The sequence below is a fragment of the Maylandia zebra genome, linkage group LG7 (assembly GCF_041146795.1).
Source record: "Maylandia zebra isolate NMK-2024a linkage group LG7, Mzebra_GT3a, whole genome shotgun sequence".
Lineage (NCBI taxonomy): Eukaryota > Metazoa > Chordata > Actinopteri > Cichliformes > Cichlidae > Maylandia > Maylandia zebra.
The window spans coordinates 55817717-55844235 of NC_135173.1; the positions used below are offsets into that span (position 1 = coordinate 55817717).

The window sequence follows — 26519 nt, forward strand, 5'->3', positions numbered from 1 at the left end:
TACCACCTCCCTCTTCCACTTCTGATCTTGTTGTTGTTGGTGACGGCGCAGAATCCGTAAAATCTCGGCTCTGTGGAGAGGCGTTGTTTGATCACTTTTGCGGAATAAAAGTACAGCATCTAACCTTTATAGGAAGTTTGAAACCATTACCTATAAAAAACAAAAAAACAAAAACCGTTTTCTAAAATGATTTTTCGCAGTGTTTGTGTAAGGACAGGTCAGGTAAGTGAACACACAGGGTCAGACAGCACTGCCTAATTTTTGTGTTTGTAGGTCAGTTATGCCTAAGAAAGAGCTGAATGAATTGTGTGTGTATGCTCACTGATGATGTTATGTCAATGGCAACTGGGAAAACAATTATGTGGTCACAAGGGAGTCACCAAGGGGGGCCATGGGTGGCACTGCCCATCCCCCAAAATTTGCTGGCCCCTCCAGTGGCCTCCCCTGGCAAGGCTGTCCTATTTTGGTAATGATTCTAATAAACATGAGCACAAGAGAGAGGAAGACACCCCACAACGAGTTGAATGACATTAATTTGTTATTTATTCCTGCTTAAAACAGATTGTTATGGATTTCAAAATCTTATTAGATTTGTAATATGTACATGTTTTCAGTGATATCATCTTTGATAGCAGAAAATTAACTAGGCATATAATTCTTTTCTTTCTCCCTTTTTTTTTTTGCCATATTTTTCAAGTAGCCTATATTTGACAACATCATAATAAGACTGGAAATTCTGTTTTTGGTTTGCCACCCTAATATTTTTAGTGGCCCCCATACGGCCACCCCTATGTAAAAATTCTGGAGGCACCCCTGGTGATTACACCTTACAAACCAGTAAGGTGTAGGTTGTTTGGGTGTGACAGGGCTGAATATAGACAACAGTGATGTAAACTGGGGTCAGATCCTCAGGTTCAGGTCTTTGGCTCAAGTCTTCATTCGCCACACAACTGCCATGGTAACTGAGACCCTGTTCACCCAGCATGCCATGTTTTTAGGGTCCTACACAGTTTTCTGTACTTGAATATGCAGTATTATATGAAAAGTCTAACTGTTTAGCAAAGTAATGAAAGAAGTATTTAAATCATTTACCTATGTAAAATAAGCAATACTCACATATTCACAGCAACCATCACCTAAAGGTGTTTATACTGCAAAGCACAGACCCTACATTATTTGTGAGAAAAATGCCAACAGCCAGATTCCCCATGAGCAAGTGCTTGGAGATGGTGGGAGAGAAAAACTCAATTTTAACAAGAAGAGACATACAGAAGAAATGCTCAGGGCATCACAGTGGAAGTAAAGTAGCAGTCTTGAGCATGTGGCAGCATGATTAAGGGATAGTTCAGGGTCACATGACCCAGCCCTAATGAGAAACGATAAAACAATAAAGTTTCATTCCAGTAAAATAAACTTGTGGACAAATGATGGAAAAATAGATCCACATATATCTGGGAATTTTTGAAATTGGAAAATATTGTTCTGTAAAGACAGAGTTAACTGATATTAGGCCGTAAATGACCAAAGAGATGATACCATATGTGGGGGGTGTAAGCTGGGTGGGGCTACTGCTCAGCTGCAGGAGGAGAGGTGGAGCAGTTGATTAAGGGACCAGAGAGGTTCAAGAACAATAGAGCAAATGTCTGTAAAAGCAAGAAATTACTGTTCCATCAATATAAAGAAAAACAGTAAATTGAGGATATGGATCAGTTACCAAAGTTTCGGTACAGGTCTGCTATTTCATGGTGATTTCTAGCCCTGGTTGCTATGGGTCTGATGTTGCCTGAGGAGTTTTATCTGTGTATGTTTGCATGTAGTAGAGTGGAGCCATCATTCCAGATCCAAAAAAACAAAACAAAAAAAACAATGGGAGGCAGCAACTCAAAGGCTTTGTCACATTGACAACACTAAAATCTATATGAATCTCTTCAGTCATTCAGCAGAATGACGTGTAATTGCTGTGCAGTGTGTGTTGTTTGGCAATTAGTTGCTAAATTTAAGAGCACCCTCACTGAAAAGTTGACAAAACCTCAAATCACAGGAAGAAAAAGAAAATGTCAGGCGCTACCACTGCCTTGGGCTTTCCATTATTGCCTTTACAAAAGAATCTGACCATAAAATAAACCCACCAGACATGGAGTTGGAGACTGAGACGGTATTCTCCTGGAGACAATTCTCTGGGTTTCTCAAGCCTTTAATTAACTGCCCTGTGCTCTTCAAATACCTGGTCTTCTATCTTGTCTCACTTTCCCATGCTACATTTATGCCACTGATCCCACATGCCTAGCTTATCTGATTGGCTTGTCGAGAGGAGTTGCCTGAGACTGAGACTCAACAGTGTGGGAGGCACAACCAGAGGCCTGCTTCTCTCTTACCTTAACTCAGGAGATGCAGAAAGTATTTGGCTAACCTTTCTATGAAAAACATGTGACTAAACTCCATCTCACTCTCTGCCAGGGCAAAATTAGTGGCTGAAATGACAAAGTCTTCAAAGCCAACTATATGATTGACTGCTGCTTGTTTCCTTGCCTTACCCATACTCCCCTCAGTGAATCAGAATCTTGGTCAATCACATCTTCATCTTTCATGGGATTCCATCATATTCTGTCTCTATAAAATGCATCTTTCATCTCATAAGTCTGGAAGACGTTGCATTTAGCCCTATGAGCCTCATACTGTACGTTCTCTGTTCTGGTTACCATCCTCATTCCTAAAGCTAACCAGGAGATGAGGACTGCCCTCTGACAATCCTTCCACCTGGAGTTCTCAGCTGCCCTGCCAATCTAATGTCTCCTTAAGTATTTCTCCTTTTTTGTCCTTTCTTGGCTATCAATCTCCCTCTACAGGGGTAAGAATTAGCTGTTGTATCAGCTAAACCTGCAGACATACACGAGCACAGGAAATGAGCCTGCACTGCCCCCCTCATCTCCTCAAGATCCAGAATCAAGCTAACTGCTGTTATATGCCTGTCCCCAGTTACAGACCAAAAGGTGCACATTCAAAAAGGACCAAAAGAGACAATCAGTGCTCTCTTAGTTGTCCTTGTATTTTTTTTTATGTTCTTTAGGTCCTGTGATATGAAATCTGAGTTGTCCCTTGGAATTCACCCCAACAATTCCCACATCCGTGTAGTTTGTGTGTCCTTGTGAAGCAGAGCCACAGGAGGTGGACAGGAGGTGGCGGAGGCCATCAGCTTCTGCTGGGCTGCAACTTCTGCAGCCACAGCCATAAGTCTCTACCTCAGCAGACTGCCAGATTGTGTTTTACCACACTAATATCTTTTTTATTTATTCCTACTCATCAGCTCTTCTCTCTGAGCTCTGCTGCCCAGCCTTTCCTGCCTGATTATACTCTCTCCCCTGCCTGCAAAGTTTAAAAGAAAGAGATGAAATTATTACTTTTTTATATGTAAACAAAAGGCAACACATTTATTTAGTCACAAGCAAAACCAAAACTGCACAAATATTTTAGGTTAGTCTAGATCTCCATGGCACTCCTCTGGCAAACCAGCCCAGACTAACACAAGAGTCAACTAGGCCAAACAACCAGTGGAATGTTAATTCTGAGGGCGGCAGAGCAGACTTGTCATTATGAACTGAAGACAAAGCACACACAGGGAGAAATATATTTATATAATTTTCACTGTGTACAGATTACCATATAACATTTATTAAACACAAAAATTGCATGGATATGAAATCTGACTACATATTTACTCAATATATACAACTCAGGCACAGTCGGGGCCACAAGCCAGGTACTCCTAATGCCGATCCCTAGATCGGATAAATGGAGAGGGTTGCATCAGGAAGTGCATCCATCGTAACTAAAACATGTGGATCGCCATTAATGAGATTTCCATACTGGAAAATGTGTTAGAGGGCACCAAGAGAGAAGGACAGACAGGAGTATGATGGTGAGAGCAAAGATTTTAAATCTAGGGACTTTGACTGGCTGATATGGAGAATTTTGGTAAAGATGTATCACAGATATATCGTGTGTGCAGGAGACCAGATGAAAGAGAAGCAAGGCTGTGAAGCAAGGCTGTGAGCACTGGAGGTGGATTCAACCTGTTATGTTGATGGGAAGGCAAGTGGAGTAGGGGTAGTCTTGAAGGAAGATATGTGAAGATTGTTGTAAAGGTGAAGAGAGCCTGGAAGTCAAAGGTGTGAGGTTGAACACTGTCTGCCTTGGTGTATGCCCCAAAGTTGGATGTTAGTTAGAAGTGAAAGAATTATGAAGTAAGTTGAATTAAGTGGTAGAGAGTGTCGCCATTAAGGAAGAGATTGGCAAAGCAGACTTAAATGGATATGTAGGTGAAGGGAACAGAAGTGATGAGGAGGTAGTGTTAAGGAGAAGATAAGAAATGTAGATGGTGGTGGGTTTTGCAAAAAGAATGTGCAGCACATTATAGTCCAAACAGAAGCTGGCAGCCTATACACTGCTACAGTTTTATCTTCAGCACCATGTGTGGTGATGCCCAAAACCTGTCTTTATCAGACACAACGCAGTAAATTTTTAACTGATCAAGTCCTGTTTCTAGTCCATGTTTGAGTTAATAATTAGTCCAGCAACAGCGGTGCTGTTCCTTTGTTGTTGTTATTTTGCAAGTGTTTGTGTAAAGTTATATATTTTTCCACTGCATGCGTTTGCGTAGACTCTGGCTTTTCTTTTTTGTGAGCTTAGCTATTACATGCACAACATGAATCAGTACTGTAGTGAATATCCTTTCTTCATTTCTGTGTTCATATAAAGCAGTTATCAGCACCCAGTTCAAACCTGCTGCAGCTGTCCCGCTTGGGTTACAGGCTCAAGGGCTACTCAGAGATAAATGCTTCTGAATGGATTGTTCAAACTGGATCTGACAGACATTTGTGAGTCGATTCTATTGACACAAAAAACCTGGTGATACAAACAACTGGTGCAAGGCTTTCTGTGAAAAACAGTGTTACTGTACTGCACTATGAATCAACAAGTTATGCACATTTTGGTATGTTTTATATCTCCCTAGAATCAGCAGCATTATAAGCATAATTTCTGCATGTTATGTTTTTGTGGCTTAAAGCGCTGCTGTCATTATGGCAGACCACAGGACTCTGTCACATTAATCACCTTTTCTGCAGAGCTTATGTAACCTCTGCAAACCTAAAGTGATTCCTGTTGTCTTCCTGTTCATAAAATAAACACATGGCACTGCTACATTTTTTTTAGATGTTGCTGAAAAAAACTGATCAAATGCTCACAATTTTTTTTTAAGTGCCATTAGTTTTTGTGCTAAAACGACATCCCTGTATAGATATAAAAACAGTCCTGCAACGGTTTTAACACCTACAAAAAAAACTCAGTGTGTGTTCAGAAACCAGTTACTGCAAAAACAAATACAGACTCTTACAGAATGTTAATGAGGGTTTTCTCTGACAGCACATTAGTTTAACCCTCAACAAAGTTTTTCTTCTTTCTTTCTTTCTTTTTTTTAAACCAGCCTAACTGACCTACATTTGAAGTCTCAGCACACAAAGCGTTAACTGCGTTAAACCTTCGTCCTGACTTGGTTCGCGAACTGTGGGCGTGCCAAAGCGGCTGTCAGTGCAAAAGTGGGATATTTGTAACTGCACTCGACAGTACAGGGACTCCGAGAGAGGGGGGCTGGTCATGCTTCGTGGTGCATTGGTAGTTTTTTTAAACATCAGTACTGTTTCTCAGTCATGGCTTGGATACTAAACCTCATCAGAGTTCAGTTGCGCAGAGATTTAGCCTCGTGTCGAGGCGTCGCTGGGCAGCCTCTGAGAACCATCAGCTGCACCTCAAGAAAACAAGAGGAGAGGTGAGACAGTTTAGTTTGATTCATTTTTAAGGATTCGTCTCATGCAGCCAGTTTTGGTCAGGGTAACGATCACAAATGAGGCTTTAAAAATGCCATGAAAGTGATCGATTTGTGCAGCAAAACTTAACGTGATATGCAAGCTTCACACAAAACTGTTGGACTTAACACACTTTAGTCTTATCTGACCTTAAAGTCTCAACTTGCTGACCTCAGTACATCATTATCAAGCTACTTTTGTAACTTGTGCATGTTGCATGGCGCTGTAGCTATTTTACCTGCAGTTAAATTGCTTCCTGTCCTGGCAGTGATGCATCTTCAGTTTTGGGAAAGCGGTGGAAGGACACTGCAGAGACTGTCATCATTGGTGGAGGGTGTGTGGGCGTCAGCTTGGCCTATCACCTGGCCAAAGCTGGGATGAAGGATGTGGTTCTGCTTGAGAAGACTGAGCTGACAGCTGGATCTACCTGGCATGCTGTAAGTTTACAAAAGTGCTGAGACCAAAGACCCTACAGGGGTCCGCAGGGTCCTGAATGTGAAGCCAGAGAAAGGCCAGGGTCACACATTTCACTTTCATGTTGGTTGGCGACCATTATTACCTTCATTAACGTTGAAAGGACCACAGCCCAAAGTCAATAAACCACTGCTCCCATTAAACTTGAATTTTACATCAGTTATTGAAAGAAATCTTTACATTTGGCTTCTTTCCTTCAGTTGAATTGTAATCTGACAGTTGGAGTTTTGCATAACAGAGAAGAATAAGCAAATGCTCAAAATTAAGAGACTGGAAAGAGGGTATATTTGGCATTTGTGCTTGGAAAATGAGAAACAATTATTATTATTTTTTTCAAATTGCCTTTATTTTTATATTCTCTGAATGAGCTTTCTTAGCTTAATACTTAAGAAAAATATAATAAAATGACTCAATTTTGGGTCTTGGGTCAGTGATGTGGTGTAATGATAAGCATAACATGTCTCCAGAATAATTTGAAGGTACTGAGCCTTTAACCTCCTAAGACCTGAACTCTTTCACAGCATGCATTTTTAATTTCTCTTTGATTTTTGGGCTGATTGAGGCCCGATGAATGTAAAAACAAAGAATTACCAGATTTTTTTTACCTTATTTTTGTTTTTAAGAAAAATCAGAGCCACATATGAGGATATTTGTTTAAAATTTTGATAGAACAGTAGCAGTATAGTGTCCTCGTAAGAGGATATCAGGCCCATGTAGAGCAAAATTTAGTATTTTGGTCTAAATAACCCAAAATGTGATGTCCACATATGTGGACGCAGGGTCCTAGGAGGTTAATACTGCTAGAAAACTGAAGTCTGGCTCTTCCTTGACAGTGAAAGTGTTTAGATCGAGTACTGGCAAGTGGCTGTCATCCAGTTGTTACTCCCTTTCCAGTGAGAGCAACTGTTAAGTTTTCAAGGTACTTGTGGTCCTGATCCTCTTGCTCCTTACACTCCATGTTATTCATTTACAAAAACGCAACACTCCTATACTATTAATAGACATTTCACATGTCAGAGGGGAAACTTGCTCTTCACTTACTTGCCTCATTGGATGGGCAGGGACCCAGTGGACACTGGGTGAGGAATTAGGGTAGCTGCAGACTTATAATTGCCAACCAATATATGTAATTCGAATCAGAATCTGAATACTTTATTGATCCCTAGGGGAAATTATGTTGGTTACAGTGCTCCAGTACAAACAATAACAAAAATGGACAATACAAGAAGTAAGAAATAGCACAATATATAAAAAGGGTGTAGCTATAGCACTATACTGTGTATTAGGTGGATGAGTTGTACAGGGAGATGGCCACAGGCAGGAATGATTTCCTGTGTCGTTCAGTGGTTCAGTCTCTCACTGAACGTGCGCCTGTGGCTAGCCAGCACGTCATGGAGTGGGTGGGAGAAATTATCCAACACTGACTTTATCCTGGATAACATTCGCTTTTCCATCACCACCCCAAGAGAGTCCAGCTCCATCCCCACAACATTGCTGGCAGAAGTTGTGATTTCTTTTTTTAATGTTTAATGAAGAGCGATATTAGCGGTTCAGATTATGTGTATTGCTATAATGCTCCTTAGAGCTCCCACAGCTTTAAGGAATATTTTAGTATTTTGGCTCATTGATTTTTTTTTTTTTTGCTGCCCCCAAGTGGCCAAAAAGCAGTTCTTGCAGCTTTAAGTTGGAATATGTGAAAGCAGTATCTTGCTGGGTGTATTTTCCAATTATCTTAATGGTGTGTTTGTATTTTAGGCTGGCTTGACAACATACTACCATCCAGGGATCAACCTCAAGAAAATCCATCATGACAGCATAAAATTATATGAGACCCTGGAGGCTGAAACTGGACAGGTGAGGTACTTTCCTTAGCTTTTACAAGCATAACTGTATTTGTATATTTGTATATCTTTTATATTGACTTTCTCTGCAGGCAGTGGGCTTGCACCAGCCTGGCAGCATTCGTATTGCTTCAACGCCGATTCGAGTGGATGAAATGAAGTACCAGATGACCCGCACACACTGGCATGTGACAGAACAGTACCTCATCGGACCAGAAAAAATCCAAGAACTCTTCCCTCTGCTTAATATGGATAAGGTCTGTATGCCTTTGTGGATTAGTCACATTAATGACTTCTGATAGCAAGAAGTCATAAATTCGATTGTTCTCAAACTTGTTCCTGCTCAATCTTTTTATTGTCTTGAAACAGACATTAGAAACTGTGAAGAAGCACAGTGTTTATCTGAACCTTGACAGATGTGGTTTTTTGGTATTCAATTACCCAAAACTTTTAAAGCCAAATACTTGACTTCTTGACAAGAGTTAGAGAAGATAAATATCACTCTGCTAACTGTTCACTAATTATTACCTCTGCTATGGAGGATATGTTTTTTGCACACGTGCTTGCCATGCTTACTGTCTATAAGCGCAACAGCTCGAAAAGTTTTAGATTAATTTTGATAAAACTTTATAGGGGTGGAGAGTAAGTGCCTTAAAATTTTTCTTACATCCACCAAGGTCATTAAGGTCAGCGTAATAACCTGTTGGTCAAGAAATAACCGTTTAACTTAGATGAGTCTTACAAGTGTGCTGTGTATTGTCAACATATAGAAAGTACTGTATAAAGATTTTAAGTGTCACGTCACATTTGACCTCTGACCTTTTATAAAAGTCAGTAGATTAATCTGAAAGTCAGAGAGATGCTGTGCAGAGCTATTTAAAACCCTTTTTCCTTACTGCAGTTGTTTGTATTGACAGCATATAGAGAATGATATATGGGCATTCTAAATATCACATTACTTTTGGACTTCTGACTTCTTCTTCAACATCAAATATGGTCAAACTTTCATAAAATTATAAATAATAATGATATTATACAATAAGCTCTATATTGTATAAGTAATAATATTCATTCCCTGTTGATTACAAATCAATACCTATTATCCATTACCTTCTCCTGTTTGTGTAATTAAAGTAAACATTGGTCATGGTTTTTAGTGCGCTACAAACCTCTGAAAGCACGTTAAAAAAGATTAAAGAAAACAAAATAAATATAAATAAAATATAATGCTATTCCCTTAAAAGGAAACACTGCCCAGACAGTGAACTGCCTTGGCGGACATTTGCGTTCTTGGAGTGCTTCCTTTTCCATTATGAAACTACAGCAAGGAGATGTTTAACTTAGACTCTGACCAATACTGGATTTTTGCAGGCAATTCCAATACCAGCTTTTAGACAGTAAAAGGTTCTCATAACCCTCTATCAGCTGTTATATTGAAAATACAAGATAAAGTGATGAGCTCATTGTTTAACAGATTTCAAGCAATGTATTTCAAGAACTGGTTAGATACTTGCCATAAACATTCCCCCACTTAAGACCATGCATGCGTCTGCTTAGTTGTAATGCTGCTCTGGTACATACTTTAAAAAGTGCTGAGAGTATTGTAACACTGGAGTGCTAGACTCTCAAATGGCACAAACTATGTGACATTTCTAAATGACTCTCTGCATCTTTTATTTGTAGCATGGTTTTGTAAACAAACTAGTTCCATCTAGTTCAGACATTTCAGATAATCATGTCAGTATAAATGTATCCCTGATCTATATCTGTATATCTATATCTATATTTAATGATTAAATTAGGTTTGTAGACTCTACAATAGAGAGAAAACCCCTACAGTAAGATGAACCCCATGTGAGCAAACACCTGGTGACAGTGGGAAGGAAAAACTCCCTTTTAACAGGAAGCAACCTCTGGCTTGGGGAAGGCCAGCCATCTGTCATGACCGGTTGGGAGTGATCCAAATCAAGAAATATGTAAAAATTATTACTTTATCTGAGCTTTAAACACGAGTAGAAATCTTGCTGAAAAATGGATGAGCTATTAAAGTTTAAAATAAATTTAGAAATGTTTTTATTATTATTTTATTGCTGAAACATGTCATTGTATGTTCCTGGTTTTGTGCTCTTGGCTCTGTCCAAAGTTCACAGTTTAGCATTAGATCCAAAGCTAAACATCTCGACGAGTGTTGTAAAGTTGGGCTTTAAAGTTGACCTGATCCAGCGCTCCTGAAATTTACCAAACACAGTTATGATAAGGGAATAATTAGTTGATCTAATATTAGGTTTTTGGTATGACATCAGCTTAGAAAGGTAAAACCTACAAACCTCTTAAGTTAAATGACCCAAAGAATGAGACATCTGTTGATATGTTGTTGACCTGCGTCTGCTTAAGTGCTTAGAGTCGATAGTTGAGTCGATAGAGTTGATATATTTCACTGTTAGCAATATATCTTCATGGAGCTGCTTGATCAGCTAATTATTAAGTTTATTATTATTATTATTATTGAATCACCATTTTGAATTTGTTGTGTGAAGGTTTCTGTTTAATCTTAGGTGTTGGCAGGTCTTTACACCCCAGGAGACGGCCACATCGACCCTTACTCTCTGACTATGGCTCTGGCTGCTGGAGCTCGTATGTATGGTGCCCAGATTTATAATAATGCCCCCGTGACGAGCCTCGAGCCAACGTCTGATGGCAAGTGGGACGTGCAGACCTCTCATGGAACAATTCGGGCAAACCGCATTGTCAACACAGCAGGTGAATATTCATAATCTCTATACGCATTTATTCAAAGGATAATAGGAGCGGTGATCCTGATATTTTAGATGGTAAACACTATATCCATGCAGAAAATGTAAGGAAAAGTACAAGGGAATAAGTGCAGTCTGCAACTCACATGTGAATATGTTCAAGTCCAGATTTTTCTTCTTTGTCTCAAGTTTCTTCGTGTGTATGTTGGTAAAAGAAGAATAGTTTTTGTTTTATTTGTTTCTTTTTTTGTGGGAAAAGGATAGATATCGGATTTCAGACCACAGTAAAACACCTTATCTATCTATAGATACTCTGGTAGGAGACCTTTGCCCACCCAGACCACTGGCTGAAAAGTTTAGAAAACAGAGTTTTTGGTCTGAACCGGGTCATACCAGTTCTTGGGGGATTTTGTTGGCCGCGGCTCTTTGCTGCTGTTGCCTGTTTTTCTGGCAGAAGTTCAAGAATGTGCTTCACTCTCTTTCTTCTGTCTGTGCTCCCCTGTGGAGTCATGCATTTCATTAGTCACCCTTTTTTTAATGTAATGCACAAACTTAGAAACAAATGGCAAATGAAATGGCGACTGTAGTCAAACAACCACCGCCAAAAAATAAATACAAGAATTTGAAAGATGTGCACAGTTTAAAAATAACAAACTAGAAACAAAACTATGTCTGTTCATGTGTTTTGGAGCACACACAAAGGTGTAAAGAAGCTGAAAATAGCAAATGTTTAGCAGCAGAGCATATTTACTACTTCATTCACATTTTCTTCCTTTCATATTTTCTTTACTCTGGTTGAATCCAGTTATGTTGAGGCCTTGCTGGCATTTCGCCATCACTGTAACAGCCAATCGACTTAGGGCAACAGGTCAGATTTCATCCAATCTTGAAGCAGCATCACATGTAATCCTCCTCCTCCTGACATGCAGTTCTAAGCCTTTCACTACTGCTGTGCAGCTGCTCCTTCTTGCATGCAGGGACCTTGGGTTTGTGGTTTAGCTTTAACAAAAGGCAAAGTTTTACAAAATAAGTTTAAATTTATTCGATTAATATAATTTTTTGTGGTTCTTGAGTTTCTTCTGCTTCATGGGCAGTCTCACATAGCGTGGCAAAAAACTCCTTTACATTCTCAAACTCTATGCTTCTACAGCAAACATCTCTTTGTTGAAAACATCTCACAGTTGAAAGTGTGATCTGCAGTACAGCCTGTAAGTCCTCTTCCTATCAAAGCATCCTCCTTACCAAAGAGGGCTCAGTTGAAGCCAAAGCTCATGGTTGCCATGTGAACCTAATATACGAGGCGATCGTTTGATTATCTTCAGTGTTTTCTCAATGTTTCTGTCTGTAGTACTAGAGTCTGTTCATCATGTAAAATATGTGTGTACAGGCTGGTTTGGTTCTATTTACTTGGAATTTCATTTGTTGTTTCAGTGATTTTTGCATGTATTCATCTTCTTCACCATTGCATAACTTTCGATCTGTTATTAATAAAAACTGTTTCTAATACTTCACTAGTTATCATTTTTAGCTCTTACTTAACCGTTAGTCTTAAAAACTATTCATTAGCATTAGATCAGTAACTTGTAGCTCACCCTTTCATTTCCTTATCCATCTTTATTATAGCAGATCACATGATGAAATAGTGTAAATGTATGGCCAAACTAGCAAAGTTAAAACCTTGCTTTAGTTCATTGAGGTTTATGAGTGTTTGTTTTTGCACCACTCACTTAAGGCCCCGCCCACAGCCTTTCAGTCAGGAGTCTTGACTTTGATTGGGCCATTGCAGCAACTTGATTATTTTCTTTTTCGGTCATTCAGTTGCAGATTTTCTTATGTGCTTGGGATCACTGTCTTGTTGTATGACATAAATTTCAGCCAAGCACTAGCTGTTGAACAGATTGCCTCATGTTTGACTGTAGAAACTGCAATATGCAGAGGAATTCATGGTCGACTCAGGGACTGCAAGGTGCCCATGTCCTTTGGCTGCAAAACAAGCCCAGATTATTATCACCCCTCCACCTCCACAGTTGTTATGAGGTGTTTATGCTGTGACTACACTTTTTCTGTCCAAAGGACATTGTTGCAGAGGTCTTGTGGTTTGTTCATATGAGAAGAGAAGAGGCTTTCTTCTGGCAACCCTTCCAAACAAGTGATACCTGCTCAGTGGGTTTTTTTTTTTTGGTTTTTTTTTTTTTGTACTGTACTGTCATTAATTTTAAAATTTAGCATGCTAACCAAGCCCTGTACAGTCTGAAATGTAGCTTTTGCTGGGGGGGTTCTTTTGCAGTCTATGCGAACATTGTAAATGGGCTGGTTCTTATATCTACTCTGAGCACTCAGAGCACTTCTGTTTAGCTCGCCTTAATCAATCATTCACACAAGCACTTTTTCTGTGCTTTTCTTATGTAAGTACTTTCTATCTAAAATTCATACACACTCATACTGCGATGGATACGTCGGAGAGCACCTTAGTATCTTAACCAAGTATATTTTGCATGCGGACTGGAACAGAGCGGCATCAAACCACCAAACTTCTAATTAGTAAGGGACCTGCTCTACTTCCCGAGCCACAGCCACCCCAAAATGTACAATCTGACTTTGCAGCAATTGTGGCTTTGTGTTGACACAGCCCTGAATCTTCCAGACCAGCAAAATGCCAAAACTATATACAGGTGTTCACACTTTCTAATGATCCATAAATGAAGTGCATTTTTAGCAGCACCTGCTGCTACCTGCCCTCTGAATTCCTGTGGAAGCAGTAAGTGTGATTTGGCAGTTTTGCATTATGTTATCCTTTACATTTAGCTAATTATATAAACTACAGTCCATCACTTCTGGATATCTCTTCTGACCATTCAGTGCCTCACATTGTAACATATAAACTGGGTTAACCATTTTTTGTTTTGAATCGTTTAAGTATTACTTCTTGCTAACTTGAATCGCTCTCCCTCCAGTAGCTGATAATAAACTGAGTCTCTTCAAAGTTGTTTTACTCATACCACAGTTGACTAGCAGCACCCACTGAACTAGACATATTCTGAGCATGTGGCAAACAGCTGTTTAGCCTCTGATTTTACAGTAAATTGGTCTGACTATTATAATTCTCAGAGAAACAAACTTTACTCCATTAACCAATGTTTACTAGGTAACTCAGTAACTCTTAAAGTGTTGTGTATATGAAGCTCCAACCTGTAACCAACTGTAAATAGAATCTGCAATGTTATTATGCTGCAGACTTACATACGAGTACATAGATTGAATACAAATTCTTGTGAAGAGTTGCTGACAAGAGTATGTTGCAACACTTGGCTAAAGATAGCAGGGATCAACAGGTTTTTCTCTGGCTTCACACTCTGGGCCCCAGCAAAGGCATTAGTACACATCTGTGTTGCTTTCACGTGTCCCATCATATTTGTTTTGTGGCTATTAATTTATAAAACGGGTTATGCTGTACTTCAGGTGTATGCAAATTTATTTTTTTAAGAGAAAGAGTTGGGGAAACTCTAAGTGAACACATTCAAGTAAGCAACTTAACCAAAATGTTGTGATGTTGTAAATTAAGCTTAGTATTCCTTCTACACACTGAAGTGCCCTCTATGTGAAAAAACTGCTCTGGTGAATAATGTAGAGCTTTGAACCCTGAGGGTAACTTCTGATTCATGTCTGGTGTCATCTCATAACATGTGATTTTTATAGTTGTGACTTGTATTTTCTTTTTTCTTTTTTGCTTCTAATGCTGTAATGCTTATACATTAGATTAGCGATAGGGCTCTTAAACTAGTTCCTCGTGGTTTATATTGAATCTATTTAATCTGTGCTGTCCTATTTATTCTTGCCTTCATTTTCGGGTCTTATGTGTGTCTGTCTTGCATATATCTATGTGTACACCTGTGTGTTTGCCCCTGTGATGTGACATTTTTATGAAATCTAATCCCTTAACCCTCCTTGCAAGTGATGAAATACTCCAGCAGTCAGTGTTATTAGAAATCCAGCTTGCACCAGTACTAGCACACCTTGCCAGTATTGGATTGGAGCACCTGCTGGTGGCATATTTTCAAAAACTGACCTCAGAGGTCAGTACTCACATTATAGCATCACATACAGTGGGGCAAAAAAGTATTTAGTCAGCCACCGATTGTGCAAGTTCCCCCACTTAAAATGATGACAGAGGTCAGTAATTTGCACCAGAGGTACACTTCAACTGTGAGAGACAGAATGTGAAAAAAAAATCCATGAATCCACATGGTAGGATTTGTAAAGAATTTATTCGTAAACTAGGGTGGAAAATAAGTATTTGGTCACCTCAAACAAGGAAAATCTCTGGCTCTCACAGACCTGTAACGTCTTCTGTAAGAAGCTTTTCTGTCCCCCACTCGTTACCTGTATGAATGGCACCTGTTTGAACTCATCATCTGTATAAAAGACACCTGTCCACAGCCTCAAACAGTCAGACTCCAAACTCCGCCATGGCCAAGACCAAAGAGCTTTCGAAGGACACCAGGAAAAGTATTGTAGACCTGCACCAGACTGGGAAGAGTGAATCTACAATAGGCAAGCAGCTTGGTGTGAAAAAATCAACTGTGGGAGCAATCATCAGAAAATGGAAGACATACAAGACCACTGATAATCTCCCTCGATCTGGGGCTCCACGCAAGATCTCATCCTGTGGGGTCAAAATGATCATGAGAACGGTGAGCAAAGATCCCAGAACCACACGGGGGGACCTGGTGAATGACCTGCAGAGAGCTGGGACCAAAGTAACAAAGGTCACCATCAGTAACACACTACAACGGCAGGGAATCAAATCCCGCAGTGCCAGACGTGTTCCGCTGCTGAAGACAGTGCATGTCCAGGCCCGTCTGAAGTTTGCCAGAGAGCACATGGATGATACAGCAGAGGATTGGGAGAATGTCATGTGGTCAGATGAAACCAAAGTAGAACTTTTTGGTATAAACTCAACTCGTCGTGTTTGGAGGAAGAAGAATACTGAGTTGCATCCCAAGAACACCATACCTACTGTGAAGCATGGGGGTGGAAACATCATGCTATGGGGCTGTTTTTCTGCCAAGGGGACAGGACGACTGATCCGTGTTAAGGACAGAATGAATGGGGCCATGTATCGTGAGATTTTGAGCTAAAACCTCCTTCCATCAGTGAGAACTTTGAAGATGAAACGAGGCTGGGTCTTCCAACATGACAATGATCCAAAACACACCGCCCGGGCAACAAAGGAGTGGCTCCGTAAGAAGCATTTGAAAGTCCTGGAGTGGCCTAGCCAGTCTCCAGACCTCAACCCCATAGAAAATCTGTGGCGGGAGTTGAAAGTAGTTGGTGTAGATTTGTCAGCTGCACATCCTTTATATGAATTTCCCATTCTACCACATCCCAATGTTCTACTAGATTGAGATGTGGTGACTGTGGAGTACAATGAAATCATTGTCATGTTCAAGAAACCAGTTAGAGATGGACTTTCAACCTTGTGACCTGGTGTGTTATCCTGCTGAAAGCAGCCATCAGAAGATGGGTACAAATGTGATCATGACGGGATAGACGTGATCAGCGGCAATACTCAGGTAGACTGCCATTAAAACAATGCTTATTTGGTGTCAAAGTGCCAAATGTGTGCCAAGGAAATATTCCAGGAACCATTACACCACCGCTAGCATCAACCATTGTTTGATATAAAGCAGGATACATCCTTGTTTTCATGTTGTTTATGCAAAATTTGGATCTTACCCTCCAAATGTTGCAGCACTTCTATTGTCCAGTTTTGATTGTAGTTTCCTGGTCTTGGCTGACAGGAGTGGCAGCCAGACTCCCCCTGCTGCTGTAGCTCATGTGCTTCAAGTTTAGACACAATGAGCATTCAGGGATGCTCTTCTGCATATCTTGGTTGTAACAAATCGTTATTTGACTTGCTGTTACCTTCTTATCAGCTTGAAGCACTCTGGCCATTTTTCTTTCATCTTTCGCATGAACATTTTCACCCAAAGAACTGTTGCTCACTAGATATTCTTTTTCTGGATTATTGTCTGTAAACCCTAAAGATGGTTGTGTTGGAAAATCCCAGATAAGATACTCAGACCAGCCCATCTGGCAGTAACAACCATGCCCCATTCAAAGTCACTTAAATCACATTTCTTCCACAATCTGATCATGCCATGATAATGATAATAAATTGCTGTTTCAATTTAAAAACACAGAGACAACAGACCTTTTAAACATTCTGTAATCTGTTTGGTAGTTTTATAAAGAATCGAACAATAAAAGAAAAACATCCTTTAAAAAATGTTTCTTTAAATAGGAAGCCCAGTTTCATGCTGTGAGTAAGATGATTGTTACCACTCTGCTTCTGTAAATTTTTATGAGAAGCTACATTTTGGAAATGGCTGTTGTTTGCTAGCATCATGATTCCCCTTTATGCAAAGATAAGCTAGAAATCTTGAGCCTTCACCTTTAACTGACTGACATTTATGTTTTCATGAGACGACAATTCTGAACAAATATTTGTCAAAGATGCATTTAGAGATTGAGAGCGAGCCAACTCTATCTGTTGGCTGACTTCACCTCTTCAGCTGAACTGACTGCATCTAATTTGTTTTCAGGTTTCTGGGCCCGGGAGGTTGGCAAGATGATTGGGTTTGAACACCCTACTATTCCAGTGCATCACCAGTACATTGTGACAGCAACGATACCGGAGGTGAAGGCTCTGAAGGAGGAGCTGGCGGTCATCAGGGACCTGGAGGGGTCTTATTACCTGCGTCAGGAAAGAGATGGCCTGCTGTTTGGCCCCTATGAGAAGATGGAAAAGATGGTTTTACAGGACTCCTGGGTGAGAGATGGAGTACCACCAGGTCTGTCTGCCACATCAGATTTTCCAATCTAAATATTTCTACAAAGTTTTCATCTTCCTGTGCATGACTGTTTCTATCTGCCTGCAGGTTTTGGAAAGGAGCTGTTTGAGTCTGACTTGGACAGGATAATGGAGCATGTGGAAAAGGCCATGGAGATGGTCCCTGTACTAAAGAAAGCTGACATCATTAACATTGTTTCTGGACCAATCACATACACTCCTGACCTCTTGCCTATGGTTGGACCACACTGTGGAGTTCGCAACTACTGGACAGCGATTGGCTTTGGGTGTGTGTTTAGTCAGGTGTTGCTGAACCGTATCTATCTAAAATACTGCTAAGAGGTGAAAGACAGAAAAAATAGCTGATGTAGTATGAGTCATTGATTTGGCTAGCATTACAACATGCAGTTGGAGTTGCATCCCAACTATATGTAACTTACAAATGTGATGTGCATATTTTTAGATGCAGTGTGACTTAAACCTCTAGAAGACTTTGATTTTCTTTGAAAAGCTTTATTTTTTTTCTTAAAATCCATCAAAGCCAATCGATAGTACCTAAAGCTCTGATTTAATATTTGTTCAGGTATGGTATTATTCATGCTGGTGGCATAGGCAAGTTCCTGAGTGAATGGATCACGAACGGAGAACCTCCATACGACCTGATCGAATGTGACCCCAACCGCTATGGCAAGTGGACTGATGTACCCTTCATATGTGCCAAAGCTCGAGAATCCTATGGCTTCAACAATGTGGGTAAGAAGAACATGGGACAGCTGCACAGCATTTGTGGAACAGAGCCTTCTATTATATTGTTACTAAAAGCCTGCTGTGTCCTCCTCATGCTGTTGGTCACTGCAGTTGGTTACCCCAAGGAGGAGCGTTTTGCTGGCCGACCAACCTGCCGAACTAGCGGTGTTTATGAGCTGCTGAAAGACAAAGGATCTATGGGCTTTCATGCTGGCTGGGAGCAACCTCACTGGTTCTACAAACCTGGAGATGACATTGGATACAAGTAAGGTTTCTCTGTAAATTTCTAACAGTGTCTTTTTGATATGGAAAATCTGAATGCTAATTTTTTTCCACTTGAATCCACTGTGCATTACAACACCACATCCACCACCCTTCAAGCTCTTTCAGGTAGTACAGGTACAAGTTCGCCCGAGATCATCTAACAGGCTTTCTGACGATATTAGCACAAGAGGACCATTTAAATTCCCCACTGAAACTAAACAGCTGCTACTGTTCAAGAACACATGCAGCAGATGCACAAGTCTCTTTTACAAACCCACATGTCGATGAGCCTTTGGGTTGTCCAAACCTCAAACATATCCAGTTGGCCTTCTTGGCAGTTGCATATTTGGCTCTTTCTGGGACATAGTTATTTTAATTTGTATGGAAGCTAAAAGCTGCGGTTATAATCTTGCAAAACCTTTATTGTGTCTTGCAATGCAACTTTCCGCTAGCCAGTTTTGCACAATAAAATTTATATTTTTAGCCAGACCGAATATCTCAAATAGTTGGACACACATTTTTTTTTTTTTTTAGGCACTCTGGGTAATCTCATGATATCTCATGTAGAGCCTGACCGATCAGCCAGTTGATCCGAGCAGTCAGATCAGCTATAACATGGGAGTCTTTTAAAACATTATCTCTTTATCTGAATTGAGTGTAAATGAGTACTGGATAACTACACATGAGAAATGTTATGGAAAAAATATCAGCCTGTATATTGGAATACTCCGTTAAAAGACAGAATATTGGTAGTGGTATGAGTTTGTTTTGCTCAGGCTTTGTTCTCTAGTGTCAGCATGAGGTTATCATCAGCTGTGGGGGGTGGGGTTCTGCTTTGGACAACTTCTCTGATTTCATCCATGCTTCCATCCATCCATTTTCTTTAACACTTATCCAGTGGAGTGTAGTAGGGAGGTCAAAGATGTCACATGTCAAGAACATCTCACCTTTCCCTACTTGCTGAGCTTTCCTGCTGATATATTCATTTCTAATGCTGTCGATCATGGTCCCTCCCAATGAAAATCTGAGCACCTTCAACTCCACCTGTGTCCACCTGTGTGCCCCTGTCCTCCGCTCTTATATTTCACCCTCCTCTTCTTGAAACATATTCACCGCAGCTATTTCCATCCTTTTTGCAAAATCCACCACCATCCATATTCAACCACTACCCTTCCACATTTCTTTCCTGACGCCATACCTACCCAGGACCTCATGCTCTCTGTTCCTGGCACCTACATGTCCAGTGAATCTCTTGTCAGTCTCTCCTCCGTGGGAACACTCTACCACTAAATCCAACTTACTCCAGAATTCCTCTTTCTCTTCCAACTATCCAACCTTTGGGGCATAAACACATTCAACAATTACCCCTTTGATTTCTAGTTTCAAACGCATGATCCTGTCTTGCACTCTCTTCACCTTTACAACCCTATTCACATAATCTTCCTTCAAAATTACCTCCAATGCTTCTGGCCTTGCTTCCCTTCCCCATAGTCCTCAGTCTTCACTTTCTCAATCATATCAGTCAGCTCTCTCTTTACCAGTCATAGTCCCTCCATTTAAAGTACTTATTCTCTCTGCCACACTCCTTCTCTTTCGCTGCCTCCAAACATGCCTTCCCTGTTTCCTTCTCTTTTATCTTCAGTCAACAGTAGCGCAGTTTTCACCAGCACCCTGTTGGCCAACAGCACTGCATGTGATTGTTGTTAAACTGGGCCTCAATCCATCTACTATGGTTTGGTCTGCCAATGATTTACCATTGGATGCCCTTCTTGATGCATTTATCCAGTCTTGGGGCCAGCAATGTGTTGGCTTGTATCAATTCTAACTAGAACTGCTTAAAAAGATTGTTGAATTTGCTCCAACATAAGCTTTGAACATTTTTCATGCAATAGCAATGGATAGTGTTGCTTTTTTTGATGTTACAGAATGCAGTGCCTGCACAGATGTTGGTATGTCTGCAAAACTTTAAAACTTTTATCAGTGTTTTTTTTTCTCTAGTCTTGTTTATATTTCATTCCCATTGGAACAATATTCACTCAGTGCACTGCCCTTTTACAGTGAAACGTATAACACTTTCAAATAGAAAAAGTAATAAAATAAGCAAATCACTAGTAAGTAAAATACATAGTTAACTGATTTTGTGTTGTGCTCAGACCCAGCTTCCAACGCACCAACTGGTTTGGACCGGTTGGAAGAGAGTGCAAGCTGGTGATGGAGAAGGTTGGAGTAATAGACCTGACACCTTTTGGCAAGTTCATAGTAAAGGGGAAGGACTCACACAAGCTTTTGGATCGCCTCTTTGCCAACACCATGCCCAAGGTAGAAGACCTAATGTAAACTGTTCAGCTCATAAAGTGATGATTGTGTTGGTCACATATCCAGTGCACTGTACTGCTGCACAAACGGTCCTGACCACACAGTTTTCTCAAACTCCATAACCTGTTTTCAGGTGGGCATGACCAACATCAGCCACATGCTGACACCCTCTGGGAAAGTATACGCTGAGGTTACCATCACCCAGCTGGCACCAGGAAGGTTTCTGCTCGTCACAGGTTCCGGTTCGGAGCTGCACGACCTCAGGTGAAATGGATCAAACCCTTTAAACTTTAAACTCTCTGTCAAATTCAGCCGTAGATAATTTAGCAGCAATAATTGTCCTGAATAGTTTCTTTAAATAAAAAATAGAAATTTAATTAAAAAGAATATTTTAAAACATTATCTCTTCATGCAGTTTCAGTGAACCTGGGCTCAATAGATTTTCCAGACTGGGTTCCTTATTACAGTCTTACTCAGAGAAATAAGGAGTTTTGTTGCATAGCACAGAAAAACACAGAGCTCTGTCTTAAGGCTGATACTTCAGATTTTCTCCAAGTTTGTGTTTTCCTTTCAGTTTGCTTTGGGTCAAAATACACCAATACCCATGAATCTCAGTTACTGAAGTGAGTTGCCAAGATGTGATTTAATATTGAAAATGAGTAAACTAATTAGCTCATCAAAAAAAATAACTCTGAAACTCTTTAAATGAAGTACTGCATCATACTAAGAGTAGCAGAACTGAATCAGTGCCGCATGTCTAAAACTCCACGCACATATTGATTTAGACTACATTTCAATATTTCAGTACCTGCACAGTGCTCATACTGTTAGCAGTTAAGCAAACACTGTTTTGCTCTCTGTCCTGCGCCCAGTTCAAGCTGTGCTGGCTTGCTGTCAGTTTTGTACTGCAGAAACTTAAAACCTATCTGCAGCTGTTAACACAACGCCCCTCGAGCTCCTCCAATCACGAGGCAGAATCGTAAACCATTTATTTTCATTCCTTCACTGTAATCAACTCTCTACCACAGTTTCAAAAAAGGAAGTTTTTTTTATGCCATGTAGCGACATCTAGTGGTAATTCACATATTTGCAAAGCCCATAAAATTTGTCTAGTCTATAAATGTATTAACGGCTCTTTGCCTTGTGGATTTGCACTTGCCACAGGTGGATAGAAACTGAAGTTGCACAAGGTGGATATGACGTTGACATTACAAATGTGACAGAAGACATAGGTGTGCTGGGCATTGCCGGACCAAACTCTCGCAAAGTTCTCCAGAAACTGACAAATGAGGATATGAGTGAAGCTGGATTTAAGTTTCTCCACTGCAAGTCCATCCAGCTTGCCGGCAAGCCTGTCCGTGCCATCAGGATCTCCTACACCGGTAGTGCAAGGCAGTTCATTTATTGCGTCTTGCAATGCAACTCTCCCTAGCTAGCTTTGCACAATAATATATATTTTTAGCCATGCCTAACAGCAGTGTTGGCCAGTGCTTCCTCCATACTGGTCCAGACCGAATATTTCAAATAGTGAAAAGAGTGAAATTTTCTACAGGCACTCTAGGTGAACCCCTGACATCTCATCTTTTGTGTCTAAACACAAAAGAAAAGAAATTCAAAAACATCAGTTTAGTGAATATAAAAAAAAATACGGAGGCTCATTTATCCCAAGAAACGAAAACTCCACGTGGATTTCGAGATACTTAGAATTATGAGATACCGAGTGAACATTTTTCACTTACTTTGACAAAAATGCAAGATTCTAATAAAGTAATGACATACTAAGTCAAATAATAAGTCATTATTATCTAGGGGAAAAAGAACAATGTCAAGTATTAAATATAAAATCAATATTATGAATTACTCAGACAAACTTATACCAAAACAAAAATTCTGACTTAATAACTCAAACTTTAGCCTAATTTATAAAATAAAATGCAAACTATGACTTATTACGAACAAAGTTTAGACATCAATTAAATATTATGACTTGCTAATGCAAAATTCTGAAATATTCATTAAGAGATTTTAGATGCAAACTCAATATGGGGACTTGTTATTTTTATAATTATTATCATTATTATTATTATTATTCGTAGTAGTAGTAGTAAAATTATGATAAGTCAAAATGATGGTTATTGGGTTAAAAGTAGAATTATGAGTTACTGAGATGTTTTATTTAAGAAAAATGTGAGCTGTTAAATAAAATTTTGAATTTACTCATTCAAACTAAAATCTTTCTTCAACTATTTCAACTACTTTAATTTTCATTTCATTAATTTTCCTTTTATTTTTATAAAACATGTACACTCCATGGTCTCAGTTCACGGTTTATGGATATTTTCTTTTATTTTTATGAATCTTTTACAGTGTGCATAGTCTCATAGTTTAGAGTTTATGACTGCCCCCATTCTTTTGTCTTTTCCTTTCAGTCACATAGTTTTCAGTGCTGAGTATCGACATGCTCTTAAGTGTAAGTGTTTTGTGTCTAGGTGAGCTTGGCTGGGAGCTGTACACTGACCAGAAGGACTTGGCAGCTGTGTACCTGGCCATGATGGAAGCAGGAAAAGACGAGGGCATTGACAATTTCGGCACCTATGCCATGGCCTCGCTCCGACTGGAGAAGGGCTTTAGAGGGTGGGGAGCTGAGGTACATACATATATACATGAAGAAGAAAAAAAAAACTCCTTGTTTAAATGTGAAGCAGCATATTACGCAGTAACAGGGAGACAGAGGAAATGAAAACGTCACCTCTTGATAGCTGCGTCTTCCACAAAATCAGCTTCAGCAGGAAACTTTGAGTGTCATATTGTAACTTTTTATAACAATTTTGTTATAAAAGTTTCTTGAAAGTATTCAACTGGTATAAAATATGCCTCGCAAAAAAGCAAGTCCTTGCAGCCATTCGGCCTCCTGTAATTCTCCTGTGAATCAAAGAGGCTTCGGTGTGGTAAGGCAGGCCACGCATGATGCTTTCTTCAGTATGAAGGCTGTCAAACTGTCGGGAATTCAAATCTTTGGCTGGGATGAAAATTACAGTTCACAAAACCTCACTCATGAATTCATCCACTTTTAAGGACAACACGGCGACACAAACAAACTACTTGTTGTGACAAAATTCAAGAGAAAAATACAGGCTGCAAATGGAGGGATGCATTTTTTGGACTTTTCATAATGTTTTGGACGACAGCTGTCCTTTTTTGAAGTCAGGAGGGTGCTGCATCACCAGCCAGGCTGATTCAAAAAACACAAATCTTGTGGTTTTTCTCCATGATCTGTCTCATAGTGGTCCTTTAATATTATATTCCATCAGCGATGAAAACACCAAACGCACAGCTTCCCTTTTAGCCCAGTGAAAAACTATGATCTATGGTCCATTTTTTTTCTCGCCAAACCCCAAACTGTGTCAATTTCTTCCTTTTATGATAAAGATATTTTCAAAAGAGGCCTCAAATAAACAGCAGCGTATGCTTCACAGTCTAACTTGTAGTGTTTATATTAGAATATCAGCCTTTGGCCTTGATACTGTCATTAGGAGAGTGTGACACCCAGTGGACCAATCGTGAATAGCATTGCATTGGAAGGGTTAGGGTTTTCACACTTTGCAAAGCCATCATGAGGGCTGGATTTCACTGTTCACTGGGGCCTTGGGTCATAAGATTGAAACCCCTGGATTAGAGGAACATCTGCAAAACAATGGAGATGAAAGAAAGACGTCTTTGTGTGACTTTGGAAAAGAATCTGAATCTTACAGAGTTGAATTTTTGAGAGAGAAGATGTTTCTTCTCTTATCTTTTTCACCTAGTCTGTATATGGTATACACTCCAAACACCTTTTATTAGACCCGCCTTAATAAAGTGAAGTTGCATTTCACTGTTTTTAATTTACAACAAATGACACAATTATATTGGTGAAAATATTACTTTATAAAGTACAGCTTATGATTTTTTTTTTTTTTAATCATTGATCTTTACAGATGAACTGTGACACTAACCCTCTGGAGGCAGGACTAGATTATTTTATTAAACTAAACAAGGTAACGTTGTTTCCTGCACGCATTCATATTCCAGTTTCAGTCATGCATTTCCTCTTTAACTGTTTGTGTCTGTGGTCCTGCAGCCTGCTGACTTCATCGGCAAAGCAGCTCTCCAGGAGATCAAAGCCAAGGGCCTGAACAGGAAGCTGTCCTACATTGCTGTGAACACAGATGATATCGACCCCGAAGGCAACGAAACTGTCTGGTACAATGGCAAGGTTAGCGACAACAGAAGATCAAAACTCAATTTCCAATTTAGTTTAGAGATTTGGTGATCATTCACATGACGCTGATGTCCCTTGACCTTCTCTTCAGGTGGTTGGCAACACAACCTCTGGTGCCTACAGCTACAGCAGCCAGCAGAGCCTGGCATTCGCTTATCTACCTCTGGAATTAAGCACTTTGGGCCAGAAGGTGGAGGTGGAACTGCTTGGGAAGAAGTACCCCGCCAACGTCATCCAAGAGCCCTTAATCCACACTGAGCCCACGCGGACCCGGCTGCAGAAGAAAGCTCAGAGCAAAGCATAAACACAGGCCGTCCTCTCATCAGTTTCCCACCAGTGAATGAAGAACAATCTTACTGTGAACAAGAGTCAGGGTGGTTCACATCCTGAGTTGCTTGTGTTCACGTCTGTGGCCAGTTCAGGTCAACTTTATTCCGTTTTCTTACAAGGAACAAGTCTGAAACAGGCGTGCGAAAGCTCAGCACAGTCTTATAAACTGGGGTGTTCCTGCACCACAGTGTCTTGCATTGTTGACAGAGTAATTTCATTTTTGTAATTTCATGAATGGTTGTCAAATGTTTACGCATCAACTGTTGTCTCTCTTATGAAGAAAAACTCATTTTCAGATTGAATGGTGCCCAAATAAGTCTTGACTTTTGTGCTTAAAAAAAGATCAGTGTTTGCAAAGCTGTACAAAGATTTAACCAAATGTGTTTTCTGTAAGTATAATTAAATGGATGTACATTGATAATTAAAGCACTCACTGTGTTCCCACTCCTTCCCTCTAACATTTAGTAGTTTACACAGTCAGCCGCGTATACTAACATTGCTTTACTGCATACTTTTAAGTATATAAAAATAAAAGTGCATCATAGTGAAGCATGTAAAATAAAATCATAAGTAATAATAGATTTTTAAATAGTAGCTCCATAGCAAAGTGGTTTACGCATCTGAACAACAAGTGAAAGACCCCGGGTTTGATCTGAGGAAAAGACACTGATACCTTCTGGGTTGGGTCGGGAGAGGCATCCAGTGTAAAAACTGCCAACTCGAACATGTTGTGGTGACCCCTTGTGACAGATGAACACCAAAAAGTAGCTTCTAATAGATAATTATAGTCCTATACCTGATATAAACTAATGCCAAATAATG

General features: G+C 39.9%; 1 protein-coding gene across 2 annotated transcripts; it reads left to right on the plus strand.

The window, feature by feature from the left end:
• Positions 1 to 5577: 5577 nt before the first annotated feature.
• dmgdh (dimethylglycine dehydrogenase) lies at positions 5578 to 26144 on the plus strand. Of its 2 annotated transcripts, XM_004549943.5 has the most exons (16): positions 5579 to 5824; positions 6130 to 6298; positions 8091 to 8189; positions 8269 to 8433; positions 10732 to 10936; positions 17535 to 17783; positions 17871 to 18069; positions 18366 to 18535; positions 18641 to 18794; positions 20947 to 21112; positions 21243 to 21373; positions 22274 to 22491; positions 23599 to 23756; positions 25084 to 25143; positions 25227 to 25361; positions 25459 to 26144. In XM_004549943.5, exons 1-16 carry the CDS (start codon positions 5706 to 5708, stop codon positions 25669 to 25671), a joined length of 2610 nt encoding a protein of 869 aa, XP_004550000.1. In that variant the 5' UTR covers positions 5579 to 5705; the 3' UTR covers positions 25672 to 26144. The 2 variants fall into 2 exon arrangements, with proteins under 2 accessions (XP_004550001.1, XP_004550000.1); XM_004549944.6 differs by lacking the exon at positions 25084 to 25143 and having other exon boundaries at positions 5578 to 5824.
• Positions 26145 to 26519: the final 375 nt, after the last annotated feature.

Bases quoted from the DNA above. Each gene is read 5' to 3' on its own strand.
- dmgdh (XM_004549943.5), top strand. From the start codon at position 5,706: ATGGCTTGGATACTAAACCTCATCAGAGTTCAGTTGCGCAGAGATTTA. The intron at 8,190-8,268 runs GTGAGGTACTTT...CTTTCTCTGCAG, and splicing joins TGGAGGCTGAAACTGGACAG to GCAGTGGGCTTGCACCAGCC. The intron at 21,113-21,242 runs GTAGAAGACCTA...ACCTGTTTTCAG, and splicing joins TTGCCAACACCATGCCCAAG to GTGGGCATGACCAACATCAG.